General features: G+C 45.4%; 3 protein-coding genes across 3 annotated transcripts; 1 reads left to right on the plus strand and 2 right to left on the minus strand.

Moving 5' to 3' along the window:
- Positions 1-4,530: 4,530 nt before the first annotated feature.
- Positions 4,531-7,941, plus strand: N7483_012103 (guanine nucleotide exchange factor; the record flags this gene model as incomplete). Its single annotated transcript, XM_057095530.1, has 2 exons — positions 4,531-4,914; positions 4,981-7,941. 2 exons carry the CDS (start codon positions 4,531-4,533, stop codon positions 7,939-7,941), a joined length of 3,345 nt encoding a protein of 1,114 aa, XP_056941501.1.
- A 2,520-nt stretch (positions 7,942-10,461) lies between these two features.
- On the minus strand, positions 10,462-10,800 carry N7483_012104 (uncharacterized protein; the record flags this gene model as incomplete). The annotated part of the gene is made up of 1 exon (XM_057095531.1): positions 10,462-10,800. The coding sequence occupies one exon, from the start codon at positions 10,798-10,800 to the stop codon at positions 10,462-10,464; it is 339 nt and encodes a 112-aa protein (XP_056941502.1).
- A 17-nt stretch (positions 10,801-10,817) lies between these two features.
- Positions 10,818-11,837, minus strand: N7483_012105 (uncharacterized protein; the record flags this gene model as incomplete). Its single annotated transcript, XM_057095532.1, has 1 exon — positions 10,818-11,837. The coding sequence occupies one exon, from the start codon at positions 11,835-11,837 to the stop codon at positions 10,818-10,820; it is 1,020 nt and encodes a 339-aa protein (XP_056941503.1).
- Positions 11,838-13,245: the final 1,408 nt, after the last annotated feature.

Consider the following 13,245-nt stretch of genomic DNA (forward strand, 5'->3'; position numbering starts at 1 on the left):
AAAAGTACTGCAAAATTCGAATCCTCTCTCTCTCAAAAAGCAAACAAAACAAAAAAAAATCCACCAACAACAAATTCTGCCTTGCGATTAGCTTACAGCCTTGTGGAGGCCAACTTCCCCCCCCCTTCTTATACAACTCATTTTATAGGTCAACTATGGTCTTACCCAGGTGGTGGGTCCATGTCAAGATCCCGATACCCCAGCAGTTGCATCTTACTACTGTAGTACGGAGGTCGGTCCGGAAAGTTCTCGCCAGAAATTATAATTTCTTTTTCTTGATATATTACCGGCCCTGTATGTCAGGTGTATAGCCTGCTGTATATTGGATGTATTGCCGTGTTACGTACTAGGCTAAATATTGCTTATAACACCCGTGGACACGTAGATCTTTATCTTTTACCCCGCCTACAGTCCGTACACCCCTTCACACTTTTATCCCACCTACACAGCTACACTTTTGTCCCACCTATACAGCTACAATGAAGACCAATATTGCGCAACGTGCTGTCATTGTATACCTAAGGGCCCAAGGACATGCCCCTAAGGAGATCAGTGAATTTATGAATATTCCACGGCGTACTATAGGAGACATATGGAACCGTGCACTCGAACGAGGTTTTCAGCCGAATCAGCGACCATTCAATATATCAGATGAAATGTTAGCTGATAAAGCACGTTCTGGGCGTCCATCTAAGCAAACAGATGAGCTTAAAACCACACTTGGGGCGAAAATCCGTGTAGACCGCTATGGGCGTGAGAAAACATGTGAACAGCTAGCTGCAGAGCTACGCAGTGAATCAGGTTAGTTATTCTAAGATTTGATATTTTATTTAGTGTGTTATTTAATATGTTATTTAGTATAATATTTGATGTGTTACTTGGTGTGTTATTTGATATGTTATCTCATATGTTACTTGATATGTTATTTCCTCTAATATTTCTTCTATAATTAGGGATTCATATATCAAAAACAACAGTTTGGCATGTACTACGAAAAATTGGCCTACGAAAAACAAAGCCTACACGTAAGCCTGGGCTTGCCGCTGAGCAGAAAAAACAACGTCTTGAATGGTGTTTAAAACACGCCCATTGGACTATAGAAGACTGGAAGAATGTGATTTGGACTGATGAAACTGCGGTTGTTTTATTACACCGTCGGGGTGGATATCGTGTATGGCGTACTTCTAGTGAGCGGTTCGTCCGAAGCTGTATTCGAGAACGTTGGAAGGGGGCCTCTGAGTTCATGTTTTGGGGTGCTTTTTCTTATGATCAGAAGGGCCCCTGTCATTGTTGGGTACCTGAAACTACAGCCCAAAAGCGTGAAGCAGAACACCAAATCGCCGAATGGAATACTGAATTAGAGCCTATTATGCGTGCAGAATGGGAGCTTAATTCAGGTATACAGCGATTAGGGCTACGCAATAAGCCTGGAAGACAACCTCAGTGGAGATGGACTCAGAAGAATGGAAAGCTTGCACGCAATTCGAAAGGTGGAATCGATTGGTACCGATACAACACCGTGATTTTAGCCCCAAAACTACTTCCATTCGCCCAAGAATGTGCTCGAATTCGAACGAAAACAATAGTTCAAGAGGATAAAGCACCAGCCCATTCACATCACTACCAACAGCGAATATTTGATATAATGGGGGTCCAACGAATGATCTGGCCTGGAAATTCGCCTGATCTAAATATGATTGAACCTGCATGGCCTTGGATGAAGAGATACACTACGCGAAAAGGAGCACCTAAATCGCGTAAAGAAGGGATTAAAGTATGGGAGGCTGCGTGGCGTGATCTACCACAGGCGCAAATTCAAGCTTGGATTGAACGTATACCATGGCATATACAGCAAGTCATTAGACTAGAAGGGGGCAACGAATACGGTGAGGGGCGTGATAAATTAGGTGAAGTAGCCCCTAGCGGGTTAGGTGATAACGCCTATAACAGCGGCAGCGGCAACGACAGCGACAGCGACAGCGACAGCGACAGCGATATATGGGAAGATATGTGAATATTTACTGTTTCAAGCTGTTATTATATTTCAGTACTATATATTTCCGTTTTATATACATCTTGATTACGCGATATATTTCAATATTTACTGTATATAGCCTAGTGTGAGAAAAAGAAATTATAATTTCTGGCGAGAACTTTCCGGACCGACCTCCGTATACTCGACTATATATGCAAGAGGCGGGTGGCACTGAAATATGGTTGACGTTGTATCTGACCGTTCCGAGCCTCGCAATGATATATGATAGCTCGGATTTGGCGTCGCGTTTTACCCTGTGGATCCGCAACTTGGGGCTTGCGAACGCGAACCTTGGGTTTGCCATCGGTTCCCATCGCAATTGTGCGCCATTGCCCCACGCGGGAAGAGGGGGAAACAAAGAAAAGAGAAGACTATACACTAGGTAGGATAGCATGAAGGATGGATCTTGTTTAGTGGCAAGGATTGGCCACTGACAGGGATATGGACGGAATCTCAATATTAGAACGGTAGAATTAATTCGAACCGAGGCGATATCACAGCTTGTTAATTTTTAATCATTAATTTTTTAGTTTTAACTATTTTCGTTTGTGTTTTCAACATTTTAATTCCAATGTCACATTAGTTACTACTATGTTACTATTTTTCTATGTGATCTCGGTGTACTCCGTATATTGTATAAAGTAGGGCCAAGAAAGTAGGCTTTTGGCCGCTGTCATGGGACTGCGCGGTCGATCCCCGGATGACAGGCAACGAGTCAGTTTAGCAGAGTTAGAGTGATTGATCAAGTGCTGCAGGCTCCAGCACACGGCCAATGCATGAATGGCCCGCTCTTAAGAAGTAATATTTTCAATCTAGGGTATGATTGGTCCGGTAGCACGGGAGGGCCTTGGTTTTCCTTAATAGAGCAAATCAGAATAAAGGAGGTGGATTTTATGGAGTAGAGAGAGAGGGGGGTTTATTTGTGAGGCCTGGAACGGGACGCCCTCGGCAGATGCAAGGTATTATGATCCTAGGAATGAGTTTTTTTGATATTATTTTTTATTTATTATTATTTTTTGATATTTTTAATATGGATTTATTAGAGAATAGACGGGGTACTTTGGACTTTCTCTCAGTTGTGATAGATGAAAACTCTTCTTTACGGGTACTGAGAGCCCTGGAGGGGACTTGATGATTACTTACTAAAATCATTTATCTTTTCAATTCCTTTCTTTTCAATTCAAGAATTCATATCAATTGAATCCTTTATCTTAAAAGAAATTATATCTGTAGTAACATCAAGGCAAAAAAGAAATATCAAATTACAGAATCCAAAATACAAAAATACCAACTTGGTCATCCATGGATACTGGTATGGTATTTGGTATAATACCCGTCACTTGATAACCTTCATAATACCACTGGCATATGGTAATACCGTATTAATACCTCATGTGGATACCTCTTATGGATCGTCCCGATCGAGCCCCAGAAAAGAATCAACTGGGTCCTCTCGACTCTCCAGAGCTCTTATTCCCTTAGTTCCCTCCTTTTCTGTTTTCTGTTTTCTTTTTTGGTTTCTTAGAAATTGATCTTTCTATCTAGTCTTTTGATTATCCTTTTCCTTTTCCTTTTTTTCGAGCTTTTCATCGCCGCCGGTGGCATAACATTCATTCATCCCTTCCCAAGGTTCTCTCCCTTGCGTACGATTCGTTCACCCCAGATCGGAATTTCTCTGTCGTCACTTGTGTTTTGCGCCTTGCTGCGATCTTCACAAGGCTGGGACCACTAAAACTCCCCTTCATAAGGCATTGCTTCACGCATTGACGCTCCCTACCGCGTTAAACTGGATTTGCGACTGGTCATTCCCCTTTCGGGTATTTCAATGCTCCGGTCTCCTGGAAACCTGCGCTTGTTTATAGTTTGATTATACTTGTTTATTGAAAGGGTGTGTGTTCTATCTAAAGTTCGAATCTGTCAAGTTCCGTTGGAGTATCGGGTCATTCGAGTCTCCAATCTTGAAACCCTTATCCTCCTCCCCCAGCATTCTCCCCCTCTAAACCCTCCCTGGAATCGCACATTCCACCTTTTTGGTCCTATATAGTCTCTCCGCCATTTGATCATCCTAGCCTCGATTCTAGCGCCCCCCTCAATTGACGATTGAATGTTGTAGGATCACCACCACTCCCAGCCCTCCTCGGCGATCTCCTTTCCCCGCGGTCTTGCTCCCTGGTTCCTAAGCCGTTGAATCCTCGCCACTTGAGTCATTCGGTTCTGGGCCCTTTGAAGCATGTCAACTGTTTCTACCTTCGCATGAACGCCTCGGTCAGTGACCATTACGGCTTTGGGGAATTACACCTAGTGTGGACAAAGATATGGAACCAATGAAGCCGAACGTCCCACCGTTAAAGATTATCAAGTCGAATCTGGATTTCACTGTGTCGACCACATCACCGAATCCCGATTCTCAATTTATCACCAATTGTTTTTATTCGAATCACAGTCAATCTGATTTTACTCCGCCATTAACACCACACGGAACACAAGATATCAACATGGAACCCACCGAAGCCTCCGAGGCACCCACCGATGCTCCGAGAGCCGTCTTTCATAACTACCTGCGCGCCTTTTATCCATTTCACCCCGCTGGAAATGTATCGCCATCGACTGTCACTCTCCCTCTGGACCAGGGAGATATCATCCTGGTTCACTCCATTCACACCAATGGCTGGGCCGACGGTACCCTGTTAGATTCTGGAAATCGGGGCTGGCTACCAACGAATTATTGCGAAGCATACGATCAAATCCCCATGCGCCCGCTGCTACAAGCACTTACGGATTTTTGGGACGTTATTCGTGGGGGATGTGGGTCATCATTAAAAGATTTTGGAAATCAAGACTTAATGAGAGGACCCATTGCGGGTGTTCGGTTCCTTCTGGTACGTGCGGACTTGGCAAGTCAACACAACCATTGACAAATAACTGACATCAGTGACAAATTACAGGAGAAGTCTGAATGCCTGACACGAGAATCACCATTAGTTAAGAAGTATGATGGACTACGAAGGATCCGAAAGGCCTTACTATCAGATCTTTCATCGCTTGTGAAGACTGCTAAACGGTTTCAAGATGTCGCTAATGGAATGCCCGCGGAAGATGAGGTGGAAAGTATCCTCGATGAGATGCTTCTTAAGGCCTTTAAAATTGTCACTCGGGGAGTTCGTTTTCTCGATGTTTGGAATGAGGAGGTGGGATTAAGTCGCACAATTGCAGAGCTGGAAGCTGCGGGTGATGGTAACCCAACACAATATGATATGCCACCCACACCTGCCTCGGAGACCTTCACCGAGGATACTGCACCAATGTCCGACAGTTACTCCGAACGCAATGAGTCTCGCCAGATGACTCGTAGCCGAATGGATGTTAGCCGAGCGTCAATGCGCACCGAAATGCTTGACCACGCTCCTCGACCTGTCTCTGTTTCTACTAAGCGCATGTCTATTTCTCACCGTGTTTCATATTCGGGAGCTTCGACAGCGATCCGTGCTCAGAACCTCGCATCGGAGCGACTGGGAACTACCTACGATGCTTTTCTCGGCGTACTTGGATCCTACATTGGCCTGCATATGCAGTCGAGGTCTTCAACAGAGCTGGCAGTCACTACCGAACAAGCAGTGGAATCTTGTCGTTCCCTCCTAGAGGTTGTTGAGACTGTCTGTACCCATGATTCCCAGCGAAGTGTTCTCCTTGAGGAAGCTCGCGAGTCTATGGGTGAGAAACTGAATGAGCTGGTTGAGGCCGCTCGCAATGTCTTTCGTCCAGCTAATTCACAGGACGATGACCAGATCTTCATGCCAGAGCTGGGTAAGCGTCTTGTAGACGCTGCTACTGACTGTGTGCGAGCTGCGGGTAACTGTCTGGCGAAGGCGCGTCTTGTGCTGGAGAAGATTGGCGACATTGAGCTTGAGCCAGTCAGTGAAGAGACCGAGTCTGCAGACGTCCCTGGCATTGTTACTTCTCAGGCCGAGACCCCAGGCGAGGAGAAACAAGAGCTTTCGTTGCGACTTCCTCCCCCTCCACTTACGATTCCAAACTCGACTTACACTCCCTCCACCCCTGGCCTGAGTGATGCTACCACTCCTTCATCTTTCCAATCCCAGCTTTCCTCCAATAATTCCTCTCTCCCCTCTTCAACTCTTTCTTCTCTTCCCTCTTCCGCTATTCTCTCTACCCACTTCGAACAAATTACTTCATTCTCTTCATACGACAGCAGTTACCGTGAAAGCCAACCCAAGTCCGACGTGAGTGAGTCCTTCGGACGCGGTGTAACAAGCACGGGTAGCAGCTTCACATACAACAGCCACGCACGAGACTCCGAAATGAGCGGGATCTCACAAACATCGACCCGCGCGACTTCGCCTGATATTTCCGGCAGCTATAACGTTCCATCACTGAAAGAAAGTATTAGCTACTCGACATTGGCGGAAGAAAATGAGGAAACGGAGGCTCATCTACTCGAGAAGACTTACGCGCATGAGCTTGTTTACAAGGAGGGCCAAGTGATGGGCGGAAGTCTCCGCGCACTCATTGAGAAGCTCACTGCGCATCAGTCGACCCCCGACGCGATGTTTGTATCCACATTCTACCTTACCTTCCGCCTCTTTGCTACTCCTTTGGAGTTTGCCGAGGCTCTTACTGAGCGATTCGAATACATTGGTGATACCCCTCACGCAGCTGGACCTGTCCGTTTGCGCGTTTACAACGTATTCAAGGGCTGGCTCGAGTCTCACTGGCGCCACGACCGTGACGACACTGCCCTGGAGTTCATTGTGGATTTCGCTAAGAACCGCTTGACAACTGACTTGCCCACTGCTGGTAAGCGCCTCATTGACTTGGCTGAGAAGGTTTCTGCTGTTCACGGACCCGTCGTTCCTCGACTGGTTTCTTCTATGGGCAAAACAAACACATCTATTGCTCAATACGTCCACCCTGATACCCCTCTCCCATCGCCTGTTCTTGGAAAGAAGGAGATCAACCTGCTTAAGCAGTGGAAGACTGGAGAGTCCTCTATCACCATTCTTGACTTTGATCCATTGGAGCTGGCTCGGCAATTGACTATCAAGGAGTCTCGCATTTTCTGTTCTATTCTTCCCGAGGAGCTCCTCGATACAGAATGGACCCGAAAGTCAGGCTCACTTGCCGTCAATGTCCGTGCTATGTCAACATTATCAACGGATCTTGCTCACCTTGTGGCTGACTCCATCCTCTACCTTGAGGAGCCCAAGAAGCGGGCTGTCACTATCAAACACTGGGTTAAGATTGCCAACAAGTGCCTGGAGCTTAACAACTATGATTCTCTCATGGCTATTATCTGTTCCTTGAACTCGTCAATGATCTCACGGCTCAAGCGCACCTGGGACATTGTATCCCAAAAGACAAAGACTACTCTGGAAAACCTTCGAACCATTGTTGATGTCTCACGAAACTACGCGGTGCTCCGACAACGTCTGCAGAACCACGTCCCACCGTGTTTGCCTTTCGTGGGCACCTACCTCACTGATCTTACTTTCGTGGATCACGGTAACCAGTCTCTTCGATCCTTGCCAACAGATGACGGCGATAGGGCCGTTATCAACTTCGACAAGCACATGAAGACAGCCCGAATCATCAGTGAGCTCCAGCGCTTCCAGATTCCGTACCGTCTTACCGAAGTTCCAGAGCTACAGACCTGGATGCAGAACGAGCTTGTGCGTGTCCGCTCCGTTGGAGAATTGGCCGCCCAGTCTTTCTACCGTCGATCTCTCGTCCTCGAACCACGAGAGTCACGCAGTGGTGCTAGCACTGTTCCCCAGACTCCATCAGAGTCTAGTGCTCCTCCATCAATCCTTGAAAATGCCAAGGATAAATTTGATTTCCTTTCCTGGACACATCCTTCTAAACCAAAGTCCGTCGCGACTAATGGTTAATTTCTATCACATACCATCTACCTTGCCCATTCTCATCCTCATACATTTAATGACTTATGACTTTGCACTTGCACCATATTATCCTTCGCGTTTCGCGTCTTGTTTAGTGTTTATTCCACCGGTCCGCTTCTGATTCCTTCTATGCTGGCTGCATACTACCTTCAAATTTCTTGTTCTTTTTGGAAATGTTCTGTGAATATCTTTCTTCGGGCGGCGCTCGTGTCTTTTTTCTTCCTCTATTTGGTTTTCATCGGCATCAGAAAAAGCGGCTTTGGAATTGGTCCGGCTGGAAAAGGAGTACCATAGGACTTGGTTTTGTCTTTTTTATTTTCTTCTTCTATTTCTTTGGGCATGGGCTGGACTGGGGTGGAATGGGATTTACATTATCTAATCCTAAAGGATAAGCCTATGGCTTTGTACAAGCATATTAAAATTCAATTCAAAACCTGTTCATTGTCTATCTCTTTCAACTGTACATGCAGATCTAGATCTAATCTAGCTGTACCTGTAGTTCTTGATCTTCCGTAGTGTAGTGTAGTGTAGTGTTGACTCGATCTCGATGCAAGTGTAATCCAATGCATGTAAGTCTTGATGCACCCAAGCAACTTGTACACAAGGAATGAAATGAGATGATGATGATGACTTGCTTGGTTTCACTATCAGCATCATGACGAAGCTGTAGCTACTTATCCCAGACACCACGGAAAGGTGCAAGTCTCGTCTGGGGGTCATACACAGTGCCCGTATGACTAGGCTAAAGAAATCACATGAAGGCGTCCGACATGAAAGGAAAATAACATGAGTGTGTTTCAAGGTTCTTGTACAAATCAGTGTTTCCCCTATACAAATGAGTCGTCGATACATGAGTCTCTTCATACAAATCAGTGTTGTCAATACATGAGTGTCTTTTCTCGTACAAATGAGTGTGCCCCAGATACATGAGTTTGTTGTTTTTGTGTTTTTGAAGTTGATACTATTCCCGCCACCCGACCCTATTGTGTTGCTTTTGTTGCTGAAGTTGATATGCCTGCCCACCCGACCCTGTATTGTAGTTGCCCACCCACCCGTCCCTTTTGTGTTGAAGTTGATACTATTCCCGCCACCCAACCCTATTTTGTTGCTTTTGTTGCTTTTATTGCTTTTGTTGTTGAAGTTGATATGCCCGCCCACCCGACCTTGTGTGCTGTTGAAGTGTGTTGCCCGTCCACCCGACCCTGTTTTGTTGCTTGTGTTGTCTTGAAGCCGATGTTATCCCCAGAGGCACAGCCTTAGGGGCCCGCCCGCCCGACCCTTTGTTTTGTGTTGTCTTCAAGATGATGTGTGCACTGTGCCCACTTAAATGAGTGCCGTGGGAGTCGAATGATCGCGTGAGTTCTCCCAAGCTCAAATGAGCGTCTGAGAGATGAATGACTGGTATATCTCTCATTTAACCTGAGGAATGTGTCGCCTCGAAGTCGATTGTACCCAAAGGCACAGCCTTAGGGGCCCGCCCACCCAACCCTTTGTGTTTTTTTTCTTTGTGTGTGACGTCGAGTCGATGTATGTATGTTGTCCCTTTTGCTTGTAGAGGCCCGCCTACCCAGCCCTTTTTTTGTTTTTGTTTTTGTTTTTGTCTTTTTTTTTATTGTTGCCCAGGTCTTTTTTGTTGTCTGTCAATGTGTGTGTTGTGCCCACGAGATATCAGAATGACATCCCCCGCCCGCCCTGATGTATGTTTGTGTGTGTGTGCATGAGTGTGTTGTCCCCATATCATGAACCGTATCACGAATGATATGCACCCCAGTTCTTTTTTGTGTTTTTTGAAGACCGTGTTGTCTCTAGTAGATGTGTCTGTTGTCCGTATAGGATATCAAGAATGATATCAACCGCATGTCTTTTTTTTCTCCATTTTGTAGGTTTTGGAGATGATGTGAGTGGATTTGTCTCCAGTAGTTGAAGTTGAAGTATGTGTTGTCCCCAGAGGATATCAAGAGTGATATCCACCGCCCGCTCTGTTTTTGTGGTTGTTTTTGGTTTTTCTTTTGGAGATAAATGTGAGGATTGTGTTCTCCAGTTGTAGTTGTAGATGTATGTGTATTTGTTGTTCCCAAAGGATATCAATAATGATATCCTGGTACTACCCGTATAGTGAAGTAAGTGGATGGCCTTGTATCTCATCCGTGAAAATGTTTTGTCCCCCGTAGGGGCCCGCCCACCCGCCCTTTTTGCTGGATTTTCTTTTGGGATCTTTTTGGAGATTGATTGTGGATTTGTTTTTGTTCTTGTTTTTTGTCTCCTTGTGGATTGTATTTGTACCAGTTTCGTCCTCAGACATTTTCAAGTGTCTGTAGGAGCCCGCTCTCCGCCTTTGGTATTGTGGAATTTGGAGATAATGTAAGTACTTTTGAGGTACTTCTCCTTGTGAGTGGAATGGTCCCTAAAGAGGGTCCCAGAATGATGTCAATAGTGACATCCAGGTAGTGCCAGTCTTCCTCCATTTTTTTCGTGGATTTTGTGTTTTCAATTTTTTTGGTGACGACTTCACCCTTTTGCGCCCTCATCGTCCGATTCGCAGAGTGATTCCCAGTCTGAATCACTCTCATATCCTCCTTGATCCTTTCCCGCAGTGTCAAAGATTGAAGACACATTTGTTGTGTCACTTTCATCAGCTTCCTCCTCCGCCTCTTCTATGGGCAACATATGAGGTAGTTGCGTCGTGACCCCCTTGCACTTGGGCTTGGCCCAGCGTAGAATATCCATCAAGGTTGAGTCAAAATTGTCTCTCATGACCTTCTGTAGCTCGGTCATTTGTATCTGAAGCTTAGAGTCCATGTAGCCAGAGATGATGCGGACGTGGCCGCCGGCATAAACAGAGATCATGAGGACCTGATTTTATATTAGTCTTTGTTTGTGCTCACTAGGTTGAGGGAACTCACGGGAGAAGTGTGGTGGAAATAGTCTGAGCGCCTTGGTCGGAATTTTTTCGTTGCAAGCTTCTTGTAGAGTTTGTTTTGCATGAGGAAGGAGTCTTGCATGATGGCGATCAGATAGCTAAGCTCAGCGATGCTCGGTCCTCGGGCATCTGGGAGTTCTGTTTGCTGAATGAATGCGATGCGATGGCAAGCTTTGTAGCTGCCAGCTGCCTCTGTCGAACCAATGGGTTGACAGCCTGGGGGTAAGGTGTTGTCTTTCTCTACCAAGCTCAGTAGCTTGATGGGGAGCTTTTGAAGGGTCTTTTTGATCTTCGAGTTGAGACTAAAAGAAGTGTTAGGATTGTATGTGGAATTGTGGCCACAAAGGGAGACGTACGTGATGTTTAAATATTTGTCAGGCTCTGGTCCCTTGATGGTGGAACTAATGATGTGGCTGAATAGTTCGCTGACAAGGGCATCGCCCAGTCGCTCATCCCGTTCCGGCTGGCGCATCATGGCCCAATATTTGAAATTGTAATTGAAAGCCTCAAAAAGGTCGTTTTTTGGATGCAGGATGTCAAATTTGGGGCGCTGTCTGACATCAGGGTAGGCCTTGAACCAGGAAGTGACATATGGGTCTTCTTCTGGGCCTGTGTAACTGCAGTTTGAGTCGTACGAATTCCAAGAGTTGGCCTGCGAACGCTTGACATCGCGTTTGGGGTGGAATTGGACATCATCGTTGGCCTCGAACCAATGAGTGATGTATGAATCTTTTGGGCCTTCGGTGAAACTGAACGGGGTGAAATCCAGTAGGCCTTTCTCTCGTAGATTGACGAGCAATTTGTAGGAATCGTCGTCTTTTTTGATGTGCTCGAATGCACGTCTTGTTTCTTCTAATGTGTTTAGATTGTTGCGGTATTGCCATATCCATTGGGGAAGACAAGGGCCGTGGGCCCTCGCCAGCCAGGTGGGTGGCGTATAGGTAGCGAATTGAATTACGGGCATTGTGTTATGGGGAGAAGGAGAGGAAAGAAGAAGGAAGAGGGGGGAGAGAGAAGTTTTTATACCCAGGATATGGGCTCCGATTCCTGCTTGACACTTAGTACTGGAATAGGAATGGTTCTAATTCTTCATAGGCTTGGTTTTGCCAAAAGCGATTATTTTCATATCAAAAAGGGACATGGAGCGGCCTGGAGCGATGTAAAAGTACTAGCTCTTAACTGAACTATCTAAGAGAGTGCTCGGCGACTATTTCGTACTCGGCATCTCAGTTTATGAGAGAAAACAAAAGAAATATTCTCTTTGTGAGGAGTAGAGAGATGTCACGATGTTACTAGAGTCGGTTCCCTTTTTGGTCAAATTTTCCTAAAATGGAAGTATCGTGACCAAAGCGTAGAAGAGCAGGAAAAGGGTGATATGTGATAAACGAAATCAATCTTGAGGTAAAAGAAGATTGAAGGGACTGGTGATTCTAGAGGCGAGGCTTCATATTGAATTAACTGAGTAAAGAGAACTGGTTTCAAGTATCAATCATAAAGTGTTCAGAGAATTTGAATTTTCACTTCCAAGTTTCGATTTCAATATCTAGATCAGACCTGGAGACTCGTGTCGATGCACATTAACAGATTTGAAATCGACATCTGGACTCGATTCGTCACTACTAGTATCTCTTCACCTGATTCTCCAAGTTGATCTCTTTCTCATAAGCACAGGTCATTTTTCATTTCCGATTGAATGAGAAGCCGTACGAGTTCCAAGCTTCTTGTCATAACTGTAATTGTATTCACTATACAGCAAACTATACAAGGACAAAACGAGACTGAGCGGGGTATTCAAGTTATGGTCGCTTTAAATAGTATATACGCGAGGGGTGAAGTCGTATTGTGGGTGTGATATATCAACTTTGATGTATGCAAGGTTGGACTCGGACACGCCAAATTTCATCTGAATCATATACATGGATTCGCACTGGCAGATGCCAGTGACACATACTCGTCATGAGGGGTAAAAGTTTACTACTGAACCTGAAACATTTGAAGGCTTATAGTAAATCTAGGTTTACATGAAATGGAGCAAGGTAACGATCTTGATGTAGACAGGTGCACCCAACTGTGAAGGTGATTGTACGTCTATTCTTGAAGGCACTTGTATCTGTTCAAGATGTATGCGACTTGACCACTCATGAATGTACATATCGCTTCTGAAACGCCTGTACAAAGTCTAATCCTGAATCATCCTCGCTTCCATTAAACGCCACGATACTTGGATCCAAATCTTCAGAATCAAACTCTGGCTGTGGCCGGAGGTCCAGAATAGGGATCATGGAAGGGCGCCCGTGGGCACATTGAAATGGAAATGCACATTTTGCCAAGCGTGAGACCAAAGTTTTACAATCATCAAGGCTTAATGGGTC

The sequence above is a fragment of the Penicillium malachiteum genome (genome assembly GCF_028827825.1).
Source record: "Penicillium malachiteum strain IBT 17515 chromosome Unknown utg000005l:1.0-9002435.0:326005.0-9005861.0, whole genome shotgun sequence".
Lineage (NCBI taxonomy): Eukaryota > Fungi > Ascomycota > Eurotiomycetes > Eurotiales > Aspergillaceae > Penicillium > Penicillium malachiteum.